This window comes from Argiope bruennichi, chromosome 3 (assembly GCF_947563725.1).
Source record: "Argiope bruennichi chromosome 3, qqArgBrue1.1, whole genome shotgun sequence".
Lineage (NCBI taxonomy): Eukaryota > Metazoa > Arthropoda > Arachnida > Araneae > Araneidae > Argiope > Argiope bruennichi.
In genome coordinates, this window is record NC_079153.1 from 95,275,489 (window position 1) to 95,303,235 (window position 27,747).

General features: G+C 29.7%; 1 protein-coding gene across 2 annotated transcripts in view; it reads right to left on the bottom strand.

Moving 5' to 3' along the window:
* Positions 1–27,747, bottom strand: part of LOC129964025 (cubilin-like) — a 209,012-nt gene that overhangs the window by 5,976 nt on the left and 175,289 nt on the right. For both annotated transcript variants that reach the window (XM_056078687.1, XM_056078689.1), the window contains 9 exons: positions 24,747–24,955; positions 19,225–19,266; positions 17,372–17,555; positions 15,632–15,837; positions 9,176–9,398; positions 6,151–6,368; positions 4,975–5,142; positions 881–1,010; positions 91–158 (listed from right to left, as the gene is read on the bottom strand). In XM_056078687.1, the coding sequence (XP_055934662.1) occupies positions 91–158; positions 881–1,010; positions 4,975–5,142; positions 6,151–6,368; positions 9,176–9,398; positions 15,632–15,837; positions 17,372–17,555; positions 19,225–19,266; positions 24,747–24,955 (1,448 nt within the window). The remainder of the gene's footprint in view (positions 1–90; positions 159–880; positions 1,011–4,974; positions 5,143–6,150; positions 6,369–9,175; positions 9,399–15,631; positions 15,838–17,371; positions 17,556–19,224; positions 19,267–24,746; positions 24,956–27,747) is intronic.

Genomic DNA, 27,747 nt, shown 5'->3' on the forward strand with positions numbered 1-27,747 from the left:
TTATAATGTTTTTGAAAGTCAGTTTGTGCTTCTTTTATCTAAGAGAAATAAACGAAATCAAAGGATAATATAAAAATATATTCATCTTACTTTCAGTAACTTCCGTCCAAACAGCTTTAAATCCTTCAGCTCCTATTGCTTTCTCAGCAGTTGCAAACCTAATAGAAATAGAAAATAACAAGATGAAATTGACAGACTCGAAATTCTAGGTTATCATATGCCAAAAGGAATTTTGATTGACATTTAATTTTTTTGCATGAAGTAGATGACCTTAAGGTGGCCATTCATCAGACAATTTTAAATATCTATTAAAAAGGATAATAGAACGGGTAAACAGCGAAATGAAAATATTTTGAAACTTACATAGCCTTTTGTTTATGTTACTATCAAAGACCAAAATTAGAGAATGTCAGTATTTTCCGACGAATGTCGACGCTATTGTATATGAATATCAAATAATGATTAATATGTGAATGTTAACATTCACAAGAGAATATTTCTATCTAAGTATTCTATCTATATTTCTTAAAGATTTCTGCAGTTCAAACTTATCTATGCCTCGTTGTGTGGGTGCATGAAAAGTACCCAGTATCCTAAACCATCTTAATACATTTTTTTTCTTTGTTTTTGCTAATTCAAGGTAATTATTCTGTTGACTTTGTCACTTTAAACTTAAAATTTACATTCCATTTTAATGAAATATATAATTCGAAAAGTTAAATGTCTCCATTTCCAGAATGCAATTTTCTTAGAAATATTTAAAAATGAAAATATTTTTAATGGTATATCAGGGTTGAAAAAATTTATATGGATATTTATATTTTATTTGAATTTTTATGAAGTAAAAAGAATTAGACCAACGAGATGAAAACAAACTCACGTGAGTTTCAGAACGCTGTTGGTGGAAGTCATTTCCAGTGTGTCATTACTGGCTTCCATGCCACATATCTCAACAGGTGCTTGGCTTAAATTTTTCCACACTCGAACTACGGCACCAGGACATCCTCGTTCTATATCATAGAAAAATCGACGTAATCATTAATTCTTATTATTAAATTGATTCTTTCAATTCAGTATGGCAGGCACAATATATGTTACCACATTTGTACAGAAGAAGGCTCATATACTAGTATAAAATAAGCTTGTTTGAAATGGTGACATGAAATTATACTTTTTATCAAGTGATACAAATAAATGTTTATCTATGAGTACAAGGCAATTCTATGTGAAATAGTGGTGCAAATGTAAATAGAATGGAATGTATATAGAATGATGTATGTTACAAATGTAAATAGAATGGAATGTATATAGAATGATGTATGTTACATATGTAAATAGAATGGAATGTATATAGAATGATGTATGTTGCAAATGTAAATAGAATGGAATGTATATAGAATGATGTATGTTACATATGTAAATAGAATGGTATGTATATAGAATGATGTATGTTACATATGTAAATAGAATGGAATGTATATAGAATGATGTATGTTGCAAATGTAAATAGAATGGAATGTATATAGAATGATGTATGTTACAAATGTAAATAGAATGGAATGTATATAGAATGATGTATGTTACATATGTAAATAGAATGGAATGTATATAGAATGATGTATGTTGCAAATGTAAATAGAATGGAATGTATATAGAATGATGTATGTTACATATGTAAATAGAATGGTATGTATATAGAATGATGTATGTTACATATGTAAATAGAATGGAATGTATATAGAATGATGTATGTTGCAAATGTAAATAGAATGGAATGTATATAGAATGATGTATGTTACATATGTAAATAGAATGGAATGTATATAGAATGATGTATGTTGCAAATGTAAATAGAATGGAATGTATATAGAATGATGTATGTTACATATGTAAATAGAATGGTATGTATATAGAATGATGTATGTTACATATGTAAATAGAATGGAATGTATATAGAATGATGTATGTTGCAAATGTAAATAGAATGGAATGTATATAGAATGATGTATGTTACAAATGTAAATAGAATGGAATGTATATAGAATGATGTATGTTACATATGTAAATAGAATGGAATGTATATAGAATGATGTATGTTGCAAATGTAAATAGAATGGAATGTATATAGAATGATGTATGTTACATATGTAAATAGAATGGTATGTATATAGAATGATGTATGTTACATATGTAAATAGAATGGAATGTATATAGAATGATGTATGTTGCAAATGTAAATAGAATGGAATGTATATAGAATGATGTATGTTACAAATGTAAATAGAATGGAATGTATATAGAATGATGTATGTTACATATGTAAATAGAATGGAATGTATATAGAATGATGTATGTTGCAAATGTAAATAGAATGGAATGTATATAGAATGATGTATGTTACATATGTAAATAGAATGGTATGTATATAGAATGATGTATGTTACATATGTAAATAGAATGGAATGTATATAGAATGATGTATGTTGCAAATGTAAATAGAATGGAATGTATATAGAATGATGTATGTTGCAAATGTAAATAGAATGGAATGTATATAGAATGATGTATGTTACATATGTAAATAGAATGGTATGTATATAGAATGATGTATGTTACATATGTAAATAGAATGGAATGTATATAGAATGATGTATGTTGCAAATGTAAATAGAATGGAATGTATATAGAATGATGTATGTTACAAATGTAAATAGAATGGAATGTATATAGAATGATGTATGTTACATATGTAAATAGAATGGAATGTATATAGAATGATGTATGTTGCAAATGTAAATAGAATGGAATGTATATAGAATGATGTATGTTACATATGTAAATAGAATGGTATGTATATAGAATGATGTATGTTACAAATGTAAATAGAATGGAATGTATATAGAATGATGTATGTTGCAAATGTAAATAGAATGGAATGTATATAGAATGATGTATGTTACATATGAAAATAGAATGGAATGTATATAGAATGATGTATGTTGCAAATGTAAATAGAATGGTATGTATATAGAATGATGTATGTTACATATGTAAATAGAATGGAATGTATATAGAATGATGTATGTTGCAAATGTAAATAGAATGGAATGTATATAGAATGATGTATGTTGCAAATGTAAATAGAATGGAATGTATATAGAATGATGTATGTTACATATGTAAATAGAATGGTATGTATATAGAATGATGTATGTTACATATGTAAATAGAATGGAATGTATATAGAATGATGTATGTTGCAAATGTAAATAGAATGGAATGTATATAGAATGATGTATGTTACAAATGTAAATAGAATGGAATGTATATAGAATGATGTATGTTACATATGTAAATAGAATGGAATGTATATAGAATGATGTATGTTGCAAATGTAAATAGAATGGAATGTATATAGAATGATGTATGTTACATATGTAAATAGAATGGTATGTATATAGAATGATGTATGTTACATATGTAAATAGAATGGAATGTATATAGAATGATGTATGTTGCAAATGTAAATAGAATGGAATGTATATAGAATGATGTATGTTACAAATGTAAATAGAATGGAATGTATATAGAATGATGTATGTTACATATGTAAATAGAATGGAATGTATATAGAATGATGTATGTTGCAAATGTAAATAGAATGGAATGTATATAGAATGATGTATGTTGCAAATGTAAATAGAATGGAATGTATATAGAATGATGTATGTTACATATGTAAATAGAATGGTATGTATATAGAATGATGTATGTTACATATGTAAATAGAATGGAATGTATATAGAATGATGTATGTTGCAAATGTAAATAGAATGGAATGTATATAGAATGATGTATGTTACAAATGTAAATAGAATGGAATGTATATAGAATGATGTATGTTACATACATATGTAAATAGAATGGAATGTATATAGAATGATGTATGTAAATAGAAGAATGATGTATGAGTACCGTCAGATCAGGGTGGATGAAAGCTTATATATAGATACAAAGCAATCTTATGCAAAATGGTAGTATAAACTTATTCCTTATACTGCTCAAGAAATGGCATAACTAACATGATAAAGAGGATAGATTATGTAATGGTGCTGCAGAATTCATGCCATTCTAAAAATGATGATAATAGAATGATGGTGCATTACAAGCATTATCACATTTGAATGTGCTAAATAAGATTAAGCAAAAGGTGGTATTACTAAATAATGTTTGTCTACTAGTTTTAAACTAATTTTAAAAAATACAAATGATAATTGTCATTTTTTTTTTCAATTTGTAATGATGGTACTTCAAAATAAGAATTTTTAGCCTCAAATGATAAATCAAATGGTAAGAATTTTTTGCTGTTGAAATTTTTTTTATAATGGATATATATTGAAATGAAATTAGCTGATGCTCACAAGAGTAACATTAAATGGGCTGATACAATTCAATTTTGAAATTTAGTCCTGGAAAAAAAAGAAAATAAAGCATGAACAAAACATAAGGAAATATGAATTTAGATGCTAGATGGTAAGCAAAATTATGTTTGTCATGACTTAATCTTAAAAAACTTCATTTTTCACTATAATTTTGTCAGAGAATCTGCAGTTCTTTCAATAATTTACCCCAGTGCTAAACTACTAATAGAATATAAAAGATAGCTATTTAAAACTATTTCAAACAGATAAATTTCGGTATACTTGTTTATTTTTAAGGATCTTGGATTTATTTAGCAGTTTTTAGATTATACTAAAAACTCCAAGATAATAGATTTAGTTATGATTCAAGAATGAAAATGTGATGTTCGTCTCTGAAATATTTCAATAAGTCAAATAACGAAGGTATAGCTATAGATTGTTTTTTAATATGTTGGTCAGTGTTTAAAAATTAGGAAATCCATACTTTAAAGAGTAATGAGTGTTTCTGTTGCCCGGTTATTGATTAACACCAAAGGGAAGAGAAATTTGTTACCTAGAGGATCCCCCTCAAGTCTGAAAAAAGTGAAGAGTAGTAGAATCCTAGAATTTTGTTTGACGTGAATGTACCAGTGGCACACTTGCCGCCGGTCCTTGTATTTGGCTGGGAAACCAGGACTTGTGAGAACTCCAGATGTTTGCCCACTGATGTTGAAGCCACATTCTTTGAGAGACAAAATAATTCAACATTAATTGAAGCAATTCTATAACAATTACGTAAAATACTTTTTAAAAAAGAATTCTACTAATAATACTTCTATTCATTTTAATTCTTAAAATTCTCACTACTTGCCAGGCTAGCAGTTCAAGCAGTGCAAGCTCTATACTAACGGGTTGTTTGGGTGCGGGTATTTTTTAAAATGAGGAATTCAGGATGGAAAGCGTGGGCATCTTTTTGCTTCACATTCTGCACTTTTGGTTTGAATCAGAAATCGACTCAAAAATGGTCTATTAGTATAGAGCTTTCAAGGCGGGATGGGTTGGGTAAGTAGTAAAAAGGTTTCACTATACATTCTGTATAACTTAAGCAAATTATTTTCAAGAAATATGTCAGAACCAAATGTTATGTCATCTTGATATACAGGAATTTTTGCACTGATTTAATAAGCAGAAAACATATTTTTTTTAAAAAACAGAAAGTAATTTTCAAACAATATTTGAAAGCTATTTAGTTTATTAGAAACTCCTTCAAAATGCTTAATCGGTTTAACATTTTTCATTGATATACATTGCAACTAAATCAATTATACGGTTGTGGCTTAATTGTTTCTTGAAATTAACTTTTTAAGTGGTCCAGCCTGTTGGACATTGCCTTTGAAAACACAATTAAAAAAAAATGTTTGTTCCCTTTCTTTCCCTAGCAGCACACACATATATTGTATAATGTTTTGAGATATTAAGTAGTATTTACTATATTGTATAATATTGAAAATATAATATAGCATACTATTGTACAATATTGTTCAACAAGCTGTATTACTTGGTTGCTTATAGAGTAATATCAGCAGTTGGATAGTCGAAAAGACTATTAGAGTCAACTGGTGTATTTTCTACTTCATGTCTGTTACACCACTTGAATAACTGTAAAGGTTATGGTCAAAGCGGCATGAAGTAGCGCTATGCTATGCAGTTCATTTAAACACATGAAAGTAAGTGCATTAAAGTAGATTACCTTCGAATTTCTTGGAGGGGACGATGAAGAGATAACTGGCCAGAAAACCACTGGCCACCCCCTCGGCGTCCGTGTGCAGTACCACTTTCATAGTGTGTACTCCTTTGTCGGACACAATGGGACCGGGCGTCGATTTGGAACAGTAACGGCCCACGACGTTTTCTCGTCCGTTTGGATACACTTCGTAGATTTCCAACCAATCTTCCTTGCACACTTCACTAAAATGGCATCAGAATGGATTTAATAAGTTTAGTGTTTAACACTCTAAATAAAGGCAGTAAGATTTTGATATGTCTTTGAATTAAAAAGAAATATGAGTTAATTATGCATCTATTAATAATGTGTGACATTGTAAATAGATTAGTCTATTAACTGAATTCTAGAGTTAATTTTTTAGAATTCAAGGATTTAATCTTCGATTGTATTGAAGATAAATTATTTTGAATATCCTTTCAGTATAGAAATGCTGTATTTTAATTTTCCTTTTTTCAATTCTACTAAACGAAGCATACAAAGTAATGTAATGGTCAAAGAATTCGACATTTTATGAATCTTCACGTTTTATAACTCTTTGAGTGCGGAAAACATATTTTGGAGATTATCTCTGTCTGTAAACACGTAAAAAGCTAGATAAATAAAATTTAGTATACAAAATTTAACATTTAAGGTACAGATTTGAATTAAATTTTGCTACGATTCCGTAACCATTCTGACGAACCATTTACTAATCTGTACTTTCGTTTGCACGTAAAACCGACCACTCAAACACAAAAAGACTTAGATAAACTAAATTTGGTATGTGATCTTGTTACTAAAATTTGTAATTCTGTGATAAATTTTGGTTTTAATCAGTCAAAAAAAAGTCCCCCCCCCAAAAAAAAAATGTTTATTTGTTTGGTTTGCCCTAGTATATTCCGAAACACAAAAGAGCTCATGTACTATCTCTTTTGGGGGCATCTATTTCACTATTTACTAGGTTTGGATTGATACTCTATTTTACAATATCAGATACAGTGATTGTAATCATCATATATTAATACTGATGATTGTGCCTGATATTTTAATTTGATGCTTTTGTATCTGATATGTCCTTAATTGATTCTTTTACCATCAGAATATACGGTATACGGTGGGCATCGCTTCTCATATTTAAGGTAAGACTAGTAGCTAATAGTGATACTAATATGATTCCAAATTGGAATTTCGTTTCTTTGGAACAGGTATTTAAAATGAGCAGTGATTGACGAGCGGTTGAGAAGAGGAAATGAAAGACTTTGATGATATAAACAATATAGGAGAAGATATGAATTCTTGAATGGTATGGTGACTACTACCCTTTACATTTGGTAAAGGGTAGTAGTCACTGGGGCATCGAGAAAGGTGAACTAAATTATATCAATCGGTATATGCCGAGTCCAAAAACTAATATTGAAAACCTGATACTCTTAGACTTAATTAGTTTTGTGAACCTAATACTTTTGTATATCTGATACAAAGTATCAGGTTAATACAATATTACCGTACCCAACAAGTTACCTTGTATATAGTACAAAATATGCCAGGTCATAGGTTTTCAGTAGCCAATCGGGCATAAATGTTGAAGAATAGTAACAACAATAGTGGCGGATTTTCCCCAAAGAAGAGAAGCAACTGCTTAAGACCGCTAAACAAAGGGAAGGGTAGAGCAGATTGATTAAAAAGACGTCATTATATTAGTCACCAAATAAATAAATTTGCAAAAAATGCAAATTCTATAAATTATAAAATCTAAAAATAATATGGATAATGCTAACGTTTTGCCTGGTACAAACGATTAGGTCCCTATCTGTTTCATTATATTCATTTAGTTATAGTAATGTTTTTTAACTTTAAACTTCTGCTTAAATAATATTGTGCACAAACATGGATGCCATACAGCAAGGAATCATGGTAAATAAATAGAAATTCCCCAAAAAGTTACTAATATAATAAAAAAATTAAACCAAATAAATTATTATTGTTTAAGTTAGAAATGCGTGGAAATGTGAACTTAAACAAATAAGTTTAATTAATGAAAAACATCCTAAATAGTACACTACCAGAGCCTAAAATGTGTATCTGACATCGAGCCTCTCTTTAGATTTTTCAAGGTATATTCTTAAATTTATTTGATTTTACACATAGTATACGAATCCTTCGACAATTTAACGTATCTTTTTTTAAAAAGAATTTTGGATCTTCGGAGGAAAATGTATGAAGAAATGGTCTGACTTTTCATAAAGAAGGAAAAAAAAAACTTTACTTAAGTACTGTATTCTCAATTAGTACTTAATACAGTTTTCATGCTGCTGCGTATGAACAGTGACATTATGCGGTTAATGAAGAAAACTCAACTTTTAGATAGTACAATACTAGAGATGTTAAAAAGCATAGCATGGTTTTAAACGTTTTTACATTGTCAAAACTTATGTCTCAACTCGAAAATGTAAAATATAATAATGAATAAAAATGTATTAAAGATTTTGTTCTATACATATTTTTTTTTGTTAAATAAATACGAAAATAAAATCCCTAATATGCATGTATTTTAACTTTACACTTAGATATCCTTTTTTTTAATTGCTGACCACAGTCGCATAAATTTTTATAAATGAGATTCAAAACTGCAGGAAGGATAATTATGTACTTTATTTTAAAATTCATTTGCAATAAAACTTAATTAAAAATTAAAAATTGCCAGTTCCAATTTATTTGTCAGAACTTAATTACATAGAGTCACAAATCTAGTTATATTAGTTACAGCACTCCATTGCGAAATGTATGAGTCGCCCCTATGTAAAGGTTTTATAGTATTTTCTTTCTGTTATGAAGCTCACCCCCTGCCTTGGTAAAAGGAGCCATCAAGGGCAAAATAAACGAATAAATAGTTTCACAGAATAACAAATACACAAACCCAAATGCAAAGGGTCATGTAGAAAATTTGTACGAAAAAAGTTGCTCAATATGTATGTATATAATGTAATTTACAAATTCAATTTTCTCTTACTTGTAACCTGTAGTGGCCAGTTCTTGCGTCTTGGTGCGGAAGTAGTTGAAGACGATTTTGATCTGTGTTCCGGGTTCTCCTTTGAAGTTGTACACACAGGTTGTATTGGAGGGATAGTTGGCGGGGTGTCGGGGACTGTTGAACTCGCCCCGCTTCGTGCTGCTGCTGAGGTAAGTGAAGTTGCACGTGCCGTCTGGGGCGGGCGTGCCAGGAACTTTGTAATCTGCGAACAAAGTAACGGTACGTGAAATTACGACAAAGATTATTTATGAAATACTAACAAGCAGAAGTATCAATTTGTTCAGAATAATAGTTCTAAAAATAATGTTGTAATGATCCAACCCCCTTCTATTAGCATACGAAGAAAATGACGTGTAAAGAAAGAAAGGGTGTTTTCAAAATAAAAAATTGAATTGAAATATGCAGGGGGATGTAAAGAAGTAAGGTTGGTATATACAAAGTGAATCAGAAAAAAATAGTACGTACATATAAAGAAATAGGAGGTATATATAGGATAATTCAGAAAAGGTATATTCCACAATTGGCTACTGAACCCTGCATAATGAGACAAATTTAACGATCGGAAAACTCCACGACAGCATAGATGAGCACTATCGCTGAGTCCCAAGGACAATTACTGGCCCAGAATAACCTCTCTCTCAAGAGACACTCCGTTATTGGTGGAGGCACCAATCGTCAAGAACTAAACACCGTACCAGAAGCTTTTCGCCCCCATATTTGAGGTGCCCCTTTGGGAAAAAGTGATATATACGAATAATTCAGAATAAATTTTCAATAGTTTAGAGTAAGATCAGAAGAAAAGAATCATACGAAAATTGTTTACAACCGTAAAATCATCTCTAGTTAATAAAAACTTTAGTCTACCAGAATAGCTGAAGCAATGAAACAAGAAAAAGGAACATCAGACATCAGATAATGCAGAACAAAATGTTTTGGTGATCATCTATCTGAAAACCATCTGGAATAACTTCTTCAACGATATCCAATAGTTTCTTTCACCCATTCATGCTGCAAATAGGAAATAGTCAACCAATCTTCTAAAATGACGGCTCAAGCGTCAATGTTTAAGTATTACTTGCAGAACGTGGCTTTGCTGTTTGTTCAAACTGTAACATTCTCCGTTTCCCTGTACTGATAAGACATTTACAGCCAGCTGTATCGTCGCTGTTACTTACTAAACTCCTCGAGATAGCCAGATGGTGGATCTTTTCACCTGGGTGGTCTCGCATCTGTTCATTAGCAACTACAAGGAAATACCACATGTGGAATTCCTCGTCCAAGAGGTATTGATAGTACCTTCAAAGAGAAAGGGGTGTTCAAACATCTGGATGCTAGATGCTTCTCTTTGTGAAAAGACCTTCCCACGACCCACTGGCGCCGCTGAAAGAGCATATTTCTGAACCCCAATTGGCCGAAAGAGAGCTCATATGACCAATGTAAATTAAGAAGCGGGGATTGTAGCCGAAATAAAGTGCGGAGATATTTTTTTTTTTTTGAGAATAGAAGAAACGAATTGTAAGCGGACTATTGGACTACGCCCACGAGTTCGGAGTCCGAGAACTGAGTTTCATGAAAGCCTTCGACTTTGACTGTTGTGTCTCCTACTACAGGTGTAAATAACTATTTATTTAACCAAGATTAGAACAAGTTGTTCTTTTGTATGCATAGAGCTTTAAAATAAAGAATTGTCTGGAAATTCTGCTCCATTAGTTGATCAGTCTAGATCAAGACATTACAAAACCCACAATTAATGCAAAATGATTAATCGACCCTTGAAAATAAAGTCTTAATTGTGAAAGAAGCCCAAGCTGCTCTGCGACTTGTTGTTTCACAGTCATAGCGATCCTTTTTTACGACCCTATACATCTACATTATTATTGCCGCATTTTCCCTTCGAGTTGAAAATTAAATAATTGCTCTGTATCACACAAGCAATAGTAGAAGAATACAGAGAAAAGTTTTATTATCCACTACCAGGGCTTCAGAAATTGAGAATCGTGACTTCAGAAAGGTTTCACATAGCATAATAATACGTAACTAAAGTAGCCCCTTTCTTTCAAATTCATCATTTGAGGAGTATAGTTTAGTCTAAGTCGTATAGTTTTGAATGAAAATATTTATCTAAAATTAATTAAATGGCAATTATTTTCATTTTGCTTGATTTCTTATCTTTTGGTTATGAGTTCCAATAACTTTTTAATGGAGAATATAAACGCAGGAAATGTTTGATACAGGCAGAAGTTGAGGTGGTAAAGATAAAAGAAGCTCTGTTTTTGATGATATCTACATATAAATGTTTAGTTATTTTATCTAGCTATTGATATTTAATTCTAGATATAAAAAGGTTTATTACAATTATTATTTATTTAAAGCCTCAATCTCCGGTGACATACAAAGCTTCTTTCAATAATCACGATCGATAAATAATCATGCATTCGTCCTTCAAATTTATGTAAACACAATGCTTTTGAATTTCCAGTAGTTTTCTTCATGGAATCCTTTGAATATATTCTTCAAAATTTCTTCAATAATTTAAAAATCAGTTTTTTTAATAAATCAAGAAAATAATGATTGACATAAAAATAATTTATTGTGTTAAAAAATAACATGAATCTTTAAAACGTTATAACATATTCCTAATTATATTGATATTTTTTGTCAGAATACATTTATTTCTAACAGTCTTTTACTTCATATGAATAAAATTGAATTTCAGCATTTGCATTAGATTTTTTCAATCATTTGATTTCTTGTGATTTTATAGCATTTTGAATATTATTTCGCAAAAAAACTTTCACTTTTTATATTTTTGGTCATGTTCTTGACTAATCTTTCATACTTAAGAACCCCAGACTAATGACTGCAATCGGGGTAATGGCAGAAATGTGCTCTATTTTTTCTAAACGACTGATATCTGCCGCCAAAGCAGTGGGCGTGGCAAATTTTCATGTCGGAACCGACAGAGAGACGATCTACAAAATATCTGCGCCGTACTGGCTAGATAGACTTATACTTGCAGGACTGATGACCATTTCCATTTTTTTTTTTGCTTAATGTTAACAAGAATTTGGACGGCGCTTCTCTTAATGGTGTTAATTATATATCGCCCTCCCCATGATAATGCAATTGATGTTTGACAAAGTTAAGCTTGTGTTTTAGAATAAAACTAACATTATTGATTATTGATAAAGAATGGAACATGATTTTTGAATGTCGATATTTTCTCATATTTAAAATATCAGTAAAGAACGGATTGGTGTCATAAAAATATATTTGATAGATTCTACTCTCTAGATTTTGATAAATTTCAAGACTGCCGTTAACTCCGAACCAAGACCTACCTTCCCCCTATTTTTTTTCTTTGAAAATGATATTTGCGTCATTTTTTTCTCGTCTGTATAGATGAAATTGAGCACATGGTTATTGTATCAAATTTATGGATTTGGTTGAAAATTAAGTTTGAAAATTTATATTTTTGTTCTGTATTAAGATACATGTGCTTTTCAAAAAAAAAAAAATCAATTTCCGTTTTTGTAATATAAAAATATATTAAAATGAGTTTTAATTGAAATAATTTTTTAATTTCTGCATTATCACTTTCATCGAATAAAAATGTTCTATAACTTTTTTTTTTTATTATTGCATTTATTTAGTTGCTTGTTTCCATTTACATCCAAGAGAAATATTAGATGCGACTTTATTTCTTGTGTTTATTGATATATACGTAAGCGTAATTTTTGAAGCAGATGTCAATTTCGGAGACAGTGAACAGACTTTTGATTTTTTAACTTCGTTTTATTTCCATCCTGGGAGATATGATTTCTTGCACAAGCAGAAGCGACGAGCACAACACAGAACGACACAACACGAAATGAGGAAAAGCTGATGAAAATTTTATCCCTGTGAATATATACTGTGAGATTTTCCATAGGGATTTCTAACACTTGTCAATCACAAGTAAGGTAATCATAGGGATCTTTTAAAAGAATGTGCTTAGCTGAACAGTATTTTATCCCTTCACTCGGAGTGTGGGAACCTGTCGGCTTTTAGCTGATTCTGCAATTTTAGCACTCGTGTTGAATAAATTAAATAGAAAAAATGGAAGGGGGTCAGGAAATAAGAGAATATTTTAGAATGAAGTTACTATGGGCTAAATGAAGACAAAACTTTGGAAATTATGTTTAAATTAGATTTTAAAATATCATAACATATATATATATATATATATATATATATATATATATATATATATATATATATATATATATATATATATATATATATATATATATATACATATATATATATATATATATATATATTGTCACGTAGGTACTCTAGTGTGGAACTCAATGACACACACAAGAAGTAGAGCTAAACCAATTTATTAACTCAACTCAGAACACAGTGACTGACAGATCTGCTTTTATACTAGCAGGGAAAGTTCCAGAATACTTTTCTGGAGACAGTAAGAAAAGTCCAGAACACTTATCTGTAAACTAAAGTAAGGTCAAGAATCTTCTGGAACATGAAATAAAGGAAAACATAAAATCAAGGAATTAAATATTTACACAGATTGTGAATCCCATTGTCTCTAGCGGGATTCGAACTTACGATCTATTGATTAAGAGACCAGTGCTATGGCCATTCGGCCATGGGGAGTCGACTGCCTCTTTTCAATGCGGCAATATTCACTTCATCTTTTAATAAAGATGCATCAATTTTTTTATGTAATTCTTTGTGGCAGGAAAAATTGAATTAAAAAAAATTGTTTTTGTGGTGTAAGAAATTGTTTTTGTAATTGATGATTATTTGATGTAAGAAAAACAACAGTGTGAAACTGGAAAAGTATCAGCGAATAAATAACTTTTAAATTTCTTTAATTGGTCCCATTCTCTCCTACTTGCCAAAGATAATGTCAGAAAACATCAAAATTAATTTCTATTAGTAATGAAAATATTGAAATATATAATGAAACCTCTATTAATAATGAATGTGTGTTTGTGTATTACAAGCAGGCCATCTGACCTGGAGTTTCCAGAATTGGCATATATGCACTTTGGAAAGAGGAAATGAGTATCTCGGAGAAATTATTTTGAGATTTTAATTAATTAACAATTAGCCAAAATGTTGATAATTTTTCATCATATCTTCCAAAATATTAGTTCTAAAAATAATAATTAATTAATGTTAGAATTAGAATTCAAAGTCATTTTAGAACACAAAAATAATACCAATGATATCAATTTTTTGCCGCACAATTTTTTTCTATACTTAATTAATTTTTTAAAAAAATATTTTAATCATTTTTTAAAACAGTATATTTCAATGTTGAAGTGAAACTCGAATAATTTCATCTTTGCCACTAATATTTCACTCCATTCTTTTTAATTATTGATGATTAAGATGTGATGATTCGGTTTATTTTTCCATGCTGACAAGGTTTCAGTATAAGGTATGCATAAGGTGAAGTTTGAATTCAGAATCAAGCATTGACGTATAATTTTTAAAGTTCACCTATTTTTAAACACTGCTACTCTTTCCTGATATATAACTGAGTGTATAAAGATATAGATTGAAAATTAAAAAAACTATAATACAATGAACAGAAAGGTGAAAGGTTTTTAAAATAGTATTAGTCATATGTCAGTCAAAATTTGGAGTTTAAAAATATTTTGCCGAGAAAGTCTTTAAAGCCCAGTTAAATAAAAAGTTTCATTAAAATTTTTAACAACTATTAATCTTGAGAACAAACTGGTTTTCAAATATGGTTAATAAGTAATAAACAGAGATAGTCCATCAGTGATTTTGAATGCTTTGAAAAAATCATTATTAATGTTAGTCGAAGATGTTTTATTCCACAACTCATGCGAACAGCTATTTTTAACCATACCTTAATTGGATACGTTTATTGGTTTCATGATTTCAAAGCGGCAATTATTGTTGAATATCAATTTTGAGATTACATAAAGAATAGTGTGTTTGCAGTACCAATTGAAGAAACTGATATATTCAAAGTTAGGATCACAGATTTTGTTACTAGTGTAACAGCCGAAATGTTGGACTATATTTAACGATAATTGGAATTCCACCTTCACATTCTTCGAGTTACCAAAGATGTTTACATTGAAATTTACTAGCATAAATAATTTCATTAAAAACTTTTTAAAAGTCTTTGCAATATATCGAAACAACCATATGCAAAATTCTTATATATTTTTAATAATAATTTTCTTTGTAATCAGGGAAAAGCTCTGTAAATATCCTGCACAATAATCATAATGTTCATTAAGTTTACATATTTTGTGTAAACAAAGTATGCAAGCGTAATTGATGTACGCAGACGTAAACTCACTCAATTTTCAATTTAGCGTTCCTACGCTTTTTCCAGTCGATATGAAAATCCTCAGTAGTTTTTTCCCATGTTGTACTCACCTGTTTCAAAGATGTATTTTGCCTTGAATCCCTTTCCCGTCATGGCTGCGCTGGTTCCACTACTGAAAACCATGGATAGCCGAGGACCCTCAGACAAAACGGGCTGTGGTATGTTCATCCCACAGAGATTGAGATCAAATTCATCCAAGGCTTGGCGTTCTTCCTGACCTTGAAGGTAAATTTTCAAGAAACCACCTTCTGAACATCTGCGGAATTAAATGAAAAGGTTATTGCTAAATTGTAGGGTGGTAAAAATGTCTGAAGGAAAAGAATTATTTTGATTTTTCTTTATGAACAACATACGGATCTTTTACTGAAAGACTTAAAACGTGCATTTTTTATGATAATGTATAAAAAATGGTAAAAAAAAAACATAAAATTTACTTAGAAACTGAAAAATATTATAATATTCCGAACTGAACACTGTGCCATCTGTTGAAAACTTTTCCAGCTATTGACTGAAATACAAATAAAGCATTAGAAAAATAAGTTATAACGCAAATATCCTCTAATTGAAAATGCTGACTATATAGAAGTCGAAGTCTTTAAATATCTTAGTAACGCCATACATTGACTGCCATTCGGACAATAACAATAAATGTATTGGCTCACACTGCAATACAATTTTTGGAATTGTTGATGCCAATATATTTCAAATATTTGAATATTCCTTTTACTTTGGTTTAAACATAAGGAAAGAGTTGTCGTTCCTCTAGCGTCCAATGTCCTAATGCATATTTTATTACGGAATTTTATAGGAACGTATTTTTTATTTAGATTTATTTTGATCTGTCGTTTGAAGTAACAGTGTTTTTTCCATTCATGATGAGTGTGATATAATTTTTAATATTTATTATTTTAATGTATAATACTATATTTTTCTTTTTCTTTTGAAGGCCAGCAGAGTCAATGAATATTAATAATAAATAATATATGCATAAAAGTGCACTTCACGAATATATAGCTAAAAAACTGCAATTTTTAAAAGTTGAATAAGTTTTTATTTGCATTAGAAAAATCGAAACACATTAAAGGAACAATTTTTGAGAGCCAGTAGAATCAATACATGTTATATATAAGTGCACTTTCGAACATATATAGCTAAAAAACTACTATAATTTTTCTGAAAAGATGCTACTTTATACACCCCTCCCCCCCATTTTGTAACTAAATATTGACATGTGGCTGTATATGACCTGTATCCGAGATGGTGTAGCGTTTAGGGCTTCGGATTCTCATGCATTTTTCTCATTTTGATCCCACGTTTGCAATTCAATTAGATTTCGCTTAGAATGTTAAACGAGTCATAAGATAGGATTTTAATCACATTTTTACAAAACAACAACTAAAAAAAAACTGCCGAGCGAAACTTGGTTTCCCAGGTACTATAGCTAAAAAACTATTGTAATTCTTAAAAGTAGAATAATTTTTATTTATATTACAAAAATCGAAATATTAAATGCTGTTTGATAAAATAACAATGGTATTCTTATTTTGATTCTTCAATATTATAGAAAATTTTGTTATGCATTCAAACATCATTTACTTCCTCCTTTTTTTAGTGAATCAATCCTTAATTTCCTAGGAAAAGGGATGAGAATTTTTCCTAATTGCTTAGTAACAACTACTTTACTTTGCTTGTGTCAAAAAAAAATTCCAAAATAGTCAGTAGAAAATTAATTTTTTAAAAACTTTCTATGCTCTTTATTTCCTATCAATATAGAGAATAAATATACTTACTCTGCGTCTTTATTAGGAATTTCAAATTTTTCAAAGATGAGTCGAACTCTTTCGAGATTCTGGTTGTCTTGCAGGCCGTATATATAGTACTTGCAGACTGTGTTTATGAAATAGGGGAAGGGGTAGTTAGGAGAATAGACGTTCCCTGACGACTCCTTCTTGCTCAAAATCTTTTGATCGCATTCTGAAAGAGGTAAAAATAAAAAACATTTGTTTAATATCGTTAAAATTCAATTCCATCGTGAACCTCAAGTTTATACTTTCCATAAAAATAAATGAGTGAAATTATAAGCAGCATCAAATAAAATTTAAAGTGAATTAATTTTTTTTTGTCAAGTAAATGTGGTTAAAGCATGAATGTACAATGCAGTGAATCTACTTAAAAAAATAACACCAAATGTTTAGGCAAAGCCAGATGATCAAACAAACAAAATAAGTAATTTTTTTTTTATTGGAATGCAGCCTAGAAGATATTTTTGCAATTATTTCAAGATAATTTAAGCTTTCATTGATATACAAAAGTTTTGGGTCCGAATAAATTGAAATTAAATATTGCGCAAGGATAATTTATTAAATCTATTATATGAAAAGGAGATATTATAAATTCTAGATAAAATATTTCAAGATATCTCCATGCCATTGTTCAATATTCTGAATGTCAAACAATAATATAAAGATATCGTAAAAATATTTTTGGGCATTTTGTGCTTGCTATTAGAGAGATTCTTACGTCATTTCTAGCCCGTGTAAGAAAAAAAAAAATTGTAGTCCAATTCGAAATCACTTCTAATATGATCAATAGATGGCGCTATAAACTCATAGAAGAAACCTTTTAGTTGCCGCATCAAACCAACGAAACAGCAATTTTGTTTATTTTAAATATTATAATGATTCAGATGTTATATTCTAAACCTTTTTGTTGCACAAATTAATTTCTTGTTGTTTTCTAACTTTAATGTTTATTTCATTCTTCATCGCTTCATAAATTAAGATGAAGGAAATAATGAAATCCTTCACTGATCACTGATGATAACGTTATCGATGGAAAAAAGAATTGAATATAGATTAAATAAATCTGTTTTTAGACAGAAAAGATGACAGAAAATTACCTGAACTCATAAATTTGAATTTCGTTTTTATCAAAAAATGCTTGCTGTGTCTAAATATAAAGCTATCAAAAATAAATTTCAAAATATAACAGTTGTAATGATCATAAAATATAGCAAACATAACAATCCTAAAATCAAATTATTTCTCTCAAATATTTTCTTGCTATAATAATATGTGACTGTAAAGAAAGTAAATTTACAATATAATTTATAGCTTTCTCTACAGTCATGATTTATATAATGCATATTTATGCATGATTTATATAATTAGCATTAGAAATTCTTAATTTAAAATGATAGAAAATTTTTTCACTAAAATCATTCTTTACAAGTTTTCCATAGAAAAAGTTTATTTCCAATTATTGCTTTTTTAACGTGCATCCTTTTAAAAAATTATCACCGATCATATTTAAAAATTAATTGCTTAGGTTTATAATAATATACATAAAATCCTCTTATTACAAGAAACATCTATGTAAAATATATTATTATTATTATTTTTAAATTATTATTAATTATGATGATTAAAAATTATAATAATTATTATATTTTTTCATTAAAAATTAATATCTTTTTCAGAGTTTTAATATATATATATATATGTATATATATATATTGCCAAAACAAGATCAAATCCAGTCAACAATATATGAAGATTTTCCCTCCACAAAAAATGTCGATATGCCCATTAAAATTATCCTTCATTTAAACTCATAAACTGAAAATAATGTGAGTAGCAATTACCTGTTCCACGAATATGCTCACCGTCGTTCTTCCCAATGAAATCTGGAAATGAAATGCAAGTTAGGAAAAAGAAGAACATATGCATCATTCTTATTAGATCTACGTGCATGATATGGATATGCTCTATGTGCATGATAAATAGATATAAATTAATGTTTGAGTTTATAAATAGCAAATAACACAAAGATAGGATAAATTACATAATTTTTTTGATTTACATTCTGGATTCGGGTCTACATTTATGTTTAAAATTATTTATTATTAATCATCATTTCTCTTTGGATAATCTAAAATTCCATGCCAGTTTTAATTGCAACATCAAACGTCATTAACACAAAAAATATTATATTGCATCCATAAAAATATTATATTTTTATGGATGCAATTTAATTTTGTATCATTAATATGGGCCGTTTTATTTTCTCGTGTACGAAATATTCAAAGAGAGTTTGTAATTGTCCCAAAATTGGAACTCCAGATTTTGTAGAATATTCATTTTTTAAACTTTTCCGATTAAGAAAAATACATTTTTTGGAATTATGTCTGTCTGTGGACATGGTAATTCATATTTAGCAATCGGTATGCGGTCTTTACACCGAATTTCCAAACTGGTATGCGGTCTTTACGCCAAATTTGTAAATTGATATGCGATATTTACGCCAAATTTGTAAATTGATATGCGGTCTTTATGCCAAATTTGTAAATTGGTATGCAGTATTTACACCAAATTTGTAGATTAGTATGCGGTATTTAGCCCAATTTGTAAATTGGTATGCGGTCTTTACTCCAAATTTGTAAATTGGTATGTAGTATTTACGCCAAATTTGTAAATTGGTATGCTGTCTTCACGCCAAATTTGTAGATTGGTATGCGGTCTTTACTCCAAATTTGTAAATTGGTATGCGGTCTTTACTCCAAATTTGTAAATTGGTATGCGGTATTTACGCTAAATTTGTAAATTGGTGTGCGGTATTTACGCCAAATTTGTAGATTTACGCCAAATATTGAAAGAAATCTATTCAGAGAAAGTCTATTTGGGGGTTGTCCGAGTACAAGAAAGCTACTACGAAACTTAAAGACTAGATGTATAAAATTTGACACACAGATTTAAAATCTAAAGTGAGCATATGCATTAAAATAGAAACCAAATTAGTCAAGAACGATAGTTTGTTTGTTTGTATTTTCGAAACTATGTAACCACAAAACTCAAAGACGTATAAACTTAGCTAATTCATATTTAGTGGAGATTTTGCATGTTAAATGCATTTTATTAAATTAAAAAAAAGCGCACATTAATAAACATATTGTCTCCGCTCCACAGTTTGCAAAGGGGGGAAGGTACTGTCGCTTATACAACGTTTTCTTTCTTTTTAGAGACGGGAGAAATGGGGGTTGAAACGTTTTCCTGCTACAGAAAATTATTTCCCGAACCTGGAATTCGAATTAAAAAAATGACGATTAATTTCTGACCAATAAAAACTAATTAAAAATATCGTTCTATTAAGTCTTGACTTAAATAAACATGAAAATAACTTCTTTACATATGTATTCATTTTAATTTTGCAATTACGTCATCACTTTTTATTACAGAAAAGCTACTGAATAAATATCCACAAATAAAAGTAGGGCACGCAAGAAAAATTGTTGAAATACTTATGTTTAAAAATTTTTAATATAAAATTAATTATCTTCAAGCTAAACTATCTTAAGTCAACAATCTCATTATTATTTCGTATTGACTAATAATGAAATTATTCAAAATCAGTTAGATGACTAAATAAACTAAATTATGCCGATAGACAATACTACGCAATGTAAAAATAAATTACAACATCTATGCATGTGCAATGAACAGATTGTCATTGTTTACATCCTATATGCCAATACAAAAGAAAACAGAAACTGTTTCTAGCTCATTAATTTCAGTTTGGCGTAGTACATTCGATGAGGATTCAGTGCTAATAAACAACAATCAGATCCAAATTCAAATTAATAGTCTCCTGCATGCTGTCTGCAACGCAAAACCAACCATGCGCATAACTCATTTTGTTTACATTATTTAGCTCAGGTTGCGTGATATCCGATATGTAAACAAAACGATGCGTCGGAATGGAACGCTATCACATCCTTATTAGATTGCGGCGGTATTTATCGTTTTCTCTTGCAACGCAGACTTCCGGAATTGTCTGCTGCGACCGTAATCGAACAAAACAAGCAGACTTCTCTCATTTCTTTGAATATTATATCAGGCTCTGTAATGAATAAGAATTACCGAGGATATTGTTATTAAGATAGTTACTGTTATGTCTGCAATGACCGTTAACTCCCGCCAAAAGATGTAAGTCATATGGAAGGAACCGCAAATGATATTTTGCAGTTCTTCCATATGACTACAAATTCAGTATTTTGCTTTTAGCTCGCTGATGAAATCGAAAGATTTAATAGAGAATTTATAGAATATATTGCATGACCTAGTTTATTTGATGAAAAATATTGAACGGTTTTTACTATTATAAGTTAAGGTAGTAATATAGTAGATATAAGTAGGTTATTTGTTCAGGTAGTTTTAAATTCACCCATATAGAAAAAAACAAAAACAAAAAAACGTTGCCTTTTTTTTTATTGCTTGAGATTCAGTTTTTTGTTTTTAATTTTCTGTTAAATGTTTTTTATATTTATGTTATGTTTTTTTTACAAATATAACATTATATGCCAAATTTATGCTTTTTTGAAAAAGAACAGTTTTGAAAAAAATTATTTAAGAATATTTCTTAATTTTGTTTAATATAAAATTCTGTTGGAGCATATTACATAAGTTATATATTTAAAATTATTAGCTTATGTAATATATTAAAATTATAAAACAATTTTTATATTAAGGCTCAGGAAGTTTTAACCTCAGCCTGATTAATTACTATTTAAAGTATCAGGATGAAAAGAAGTATTTTTAATGGTAGCATTTGATGCGTGTTTGTAAAGATTGTTTTGAGTTCTCATTCTAGAATTTGGATATAATATATATAATATATGGATAATGTATGGATATAATATATGGATAATAAATAATGGAGGGATATATAATATATTTATATATAATATATGGAATTTTAGATATAATTGACCTTGAGAATACAGAATTTCTTAACTTTACTTTATATAAAAATTTTGTTGAAGCATATTATTTAAGATAAACATGTTAGAATTATTAGACATAACATCCTTGACTCCGCTTGCTTTTATTTGTTCTATACACATGCAAAACAAAACAAAACATATACTTCTAAGTCTTAAATGTTTTATATTCAGACTCTTAAGAGGTTTTAAACTCAACCCTGATTAATCACTATTTAAAGTAGGAGGATAAAAAGAAACTTTAATCTCATCATTTGATGAATATTTGTAAAGATTGCTTTGAGTTCTCATTCTAAAGTTTGGCTACATATAATTGGCCGTGAAAGAAATTTGGGATTTCTCGATTTACAGAGGCTTTATTAAAATTTTAACTTAAAGAGATTAGCAGTGTCAGGAAAAGGTAACTGAAAGATTCTTTGGTCCCAAATATTTAAGTTACTTAATTTATTGTTTTATGTAATTGTAATAAATGTTCCATCTGCTATTATAAGCCATAATAAATAAAAAGTAATAATGTATACATCTTTAGATTAAGTTGCTAATATAAAATTAAATTATTAATAATTTTAGTTACTATTATAAAAAATTAATTTAAAATAAATCAAATACATGCATATTTATTAAGTGAACGATATATTGAAATGCGGTCAGCTTATTAAATACAGTAATGTGCATTCTCTAGAGTCTTACAATTTGCCGTTGATTTGAATATATTTCTCCCTATTGCCATTTGAGTTTCCACTGACTATAACTGATCTGAATTTTAAAAAAAAAATCAATATGGCCCAAAATTTGCTGCATTTTAATATTTTTCTTACAAGTAGTATAAAAGCGAAAGTAGTGCTGTCACAAAAACACGATCGCGAGATTTTGGCGTATCTACATGTTTCACATCTCCCAAAAATATTCTTAGAATTATATCTGTGATAACGATAATGTAAATGCACAACGAATTTGATGAATGGAATTTAGCATGCCTGCTTTATACCTTTCTCATTAAATAGGGATTAAAATCCGTTTACAGAAAATCTATCTGTTTATTTGTGTAAATGTGATCGTAATTACGCAGAAGTATAACGATTTCTTTATATGAAATTCGGCATGTGACTTACAGACAATGCTGTAATATGCGTGTAATTTTTGATTAAATTTGTATAGGTTTTATGGTCTGCAAGTTAGTATATATGAATTTGAACGCTGAAAATCTAAAAATTATATAAAAGAAATTTCGGTTTAGGTTTTATGGCCTGTAAGTCAGTATATATGAATTTGAACACGGTAAATCTAAAAATTATATAAGAGAAATTTAGCTTCTGGTCTTGTCATCAAAATTGTAGACCTGCGTCCAATTTTGAACCCGATTGATCAAAAGGGAAGCATGAAAAATGCATTTTTAGTTTCCTTTAATCTACTACGATGCAGTAACTGCGTCAAACTGAGTTGACACAGGGGAAAATATTTTCACCAGTTATTCTTAAATTTTTTTTTTATTTTCTTGTATATGTAATATAGAGAAAGTATAGTAATTGTTAAAAAAATTCGAACTCGAAATTTTGTCGAATCTCCACGTTTTAGAAAACTACCTTCATGAGTTCGAAAAACACATTTTTGGAAAATATCCTTCTGTTTGTGATAAAGAGAATTCAAAAACGCTTTGAACTAGAAGGTTCTGGTCTGTACATCAAATTTGCGGTCTTTCTGTTTTCCTGAAAAGTTCCGGCTGTTCGAATATAAGTTAACACGATAATTACAAAACGAAGAGAGCTAGATAGATAAAATTCCGTACACAGATTTAACATCCATAGTGTAGACATTTGTCAAGTTTTGAGCCAAATCCAACTAAGGATGGACTGTCTGTCGGTCTATCTTACAAAAACATGTAAACGCGATAATTCAAAAACAGTGACTTAACTATATCAAATTTAGTATGGGATTCTACAATTGTAAGTGCAGTTTTGTGTCAAATTTTTATATCATTTGGTTGAGAAAAATGTATCTAAAGCACAAATTCTATTTGGGCATCCTATTAATGCATGCCAGGTATTATTCGCCAAATAATTCGCCAAGGTATGCATGATAGATTCAGTAAAAATGCTAAATTCACGCCAAAAGATAATATTTCGTAATTATTGTATGCCAATTGCATGTAAGGCGTTCTTTGGTAGACAATTTTATAAAGGTATTCGATAAAGTTTTCGGGAGACCACTTCCACAGATTTGTATTCAAGATTTTCGAAAGAAAATCCCCGTAGATTTAACAATTTCCATAGCATCCTATTTTTTTTGCGTGCATGCTGGGGACAAGTTAAATTCGGCAATGATGAGTAATAGTAATTTTTTTTTCTATGCGTCGAAAAGTTGAAGGGTGGAAAGGTGGTGGAAGTACTCACCGAGGCTGACGAACCTGTTACTGAACTCGAAAAATCCGGAAAATCCTCTGTTCTCGCTCTCCGCCGTGCGCTGCAGAGTGATGAACTGGACCGAGACATTTTCGGCCGACGAATAGATGACCAGGTTCCGCTGCTGACCGCAGTGGGTCCCGATCAGGGGATCGTCGGACGTGGCGCCGTCGAACACCTTCACGTAGTCAAAAGGACAGCTGGAAAAGACAGAAAACAGTTTTAAAACATCAAGCTTACATATCATAGGCCCATACATAACCTCTTATTTTTCAAAAATTGTCAATGACTTTGTCGTGAAATATAAATATGCCACAAAATTTCATTGAATTAAATTATTTGATTTCATTGACTATCAAGAAATTGAGTTTTATGCTCAACACTTTCCATTTTTATCTTTTATTAATACAAGCATATTATAAAGTGTTTGTAGTCCATCTAAGAATATTTGAATATTCCAGATTGAACCTTCTAAACACTCTTATATCAGTAACATGACCATGATACAAAAGCAATTGCTCGGGTAGCGTAGTTGTTAACTGGCTTATAAGCTTTCACCACATACTCTCCCTCCAGGGAGTCGGAGGTAAGACGAATGATATGGCTGTTGAGTGGTGATGTATTAGCTGTTGATTCTAATGAACCTGTACCCATTTGAGTAGCGGTAGCGCAAGCGTTATGGTGAGCGTGTGTGGGTGAGTGGTTGCTGATGCTGTTTCTGCTTCAAGTAAGTCTAACTCCAGATCAGAAGTTTGCGTGTTCAACTCACGTCCGGGTCACCAATGTAGAGGATTGCGATCAGCGAGGATAGAACCTGGGACCTTATGGTTCGGAGCCCAGTAACATGACCACAATACAAAAGCAATTGCTCGTGTAGGGTAGCTGTTAACTGGCTTATAAGATTTCACTACAACTCTTCATCTTATAACTCGATTTTGTGTGAAAATTAACTAGGATTTCAACTTTGTCAGTCTAAATCCTACAATTCTTCTTTCTGAAGTATTTTCATGGCTTCAATCGGCGTAATTGGGTATTATTAGAAAAAAATTAAAATGTGAAAACTAGCTCAATTATTTTTTCAAAAATAGAGACATTTACCGTTTCAAGATCTGGCATTATTATGATAATCTCTCTGACCTTTTGCATTCACAGATGTCCTCCGTCGAGCATATTATAATTCAAAGCGAATGTTGCTTGAATATATGCATACACTATTCACAGTATTCACTTTCAATATTGGTCACTTTTTGTATGCTTAAAGGTCAGTCTTAAATTCATTCTAAAACAATTTTGTCTAATGATTGCAATAAAAATTATGTAAAGGTAGTAGAAATTGTAGTTGAAGGCGTTGGAAAGAGATCTAGAATGCTCTTAAATCTTTTAGAAAGGTCAACAAATTTTCAAAATGTAATCATGTTAGGCATACCCAAGATAACTTCTAAATAAAATTGAAATATTTAAAATCTAAAACATCTCAAAACTTTTATAATGTTGCATGATATTTCAATATTTAACAACGAAAAATATTTTGGAAAAAAAACAAAAATATTTCAGAATTTTTAAGGAGGTTGTAAAAATTCCAAAGATATATCAAAATTCGAAAATATTCTAGAACATATCGGTGTTCCTGCATCTTATTTTAACGATTTAATATTCCAATCCTTATTCAAAGGCTGTGGTAAAGAGGTTTAACAAACTCAATATTTTTGCCCAGTTGGTAATCAAAAATAGTTCCACGTTTAGTTGAAATATGTAAGATGCGTACAAATAATGTTCGGTACATAAATACGAACATGCAAACAATGTCTTTTAGAAATAATGGCATTCCTAACTACAAAATACAGAATTTATCCTTCAAAATGCAAGTAATAATTTTTATTTCGCTTCTTTAATCATTACTTCAATCGTATTAATTTCTACAAGTACTAAGTACTAAGTTCGACAAGTACTAAGTCGATTTAATTTCTATTTCATTCTAATTTTTTAACATAAAGAAATTATAAAGATATGTCTATTTTGCCTTCTTTGAGTCAACCAGGTTGTAGGGTTCGTAAAAATAAGTACATAATACTCAATTATATAATGATTCTCGGTTCGTATACTCCAGTAATACATAATACTCAATTAAATAACAATTCTCGGTTATTATGCTTCGTATTCTCCAGTATCCCAATTATTGGTGTTATCTATGGCAGTGGTGTAATTATTCAGTCTGGCAAAATGACAAGGATTCATAGTATTATGGGTTCCCTACACCCAATGTGTTGTAGTTATAACGGTACATGAATATTGCTACAGTTCAATCCAAGATTTGAGTTCCAGGATTGAAAAATGAGTGTTCTTAAAACATTTTCAAGGGATTCAAATTGTCTGATTATGTTGTTAAATAAGAACCATTTAGAAGAGAGGGAAAAGAACGATTATGGCTGGAAAAGAACTAAAAAAAGTGAAAGAAAAAGAGATCAAACTTTACTTGAAACTAAATTAGATAGTAAGAAAAAGGATACCATAAAAGCAAGATAAAAAAAAAGTAACTAAATTTATTGAATTCGAGAACTACGGGTAATGAGTATTTTTTCAGCAGTCTCATTGAAGAGGAGGTTAAACGTATCAAAGATATGCGGGTATTTTGAAAACCAATCGCTAGGGGTCCTAAGGTTAATCAACCAGGTGCCTGCCCGGATCACGGTAGCACATAAGCAATTTGGCTTATACATGGATCAGAAACTGTTATTAGATAAGAAATCGAATCAAATTTTATTCCTATTAAATTAAATTCCTTTCTATATATATCCTTTTCCCTCCTTAAAATTTCATTACTATTTATTATTATTAAAACCAGAAAAAATAGGCAAAGAAGAAATAATAATAAACTGTAATTGCCTGTATCAAAAGTAATTGCGAAATCTTATTTTAATAGTATTTCTCAAAGTAAAAAATAATGTGCTTTATTTTTAATCATTTGGAGTATCCTACTGCGAAGAACATTGAA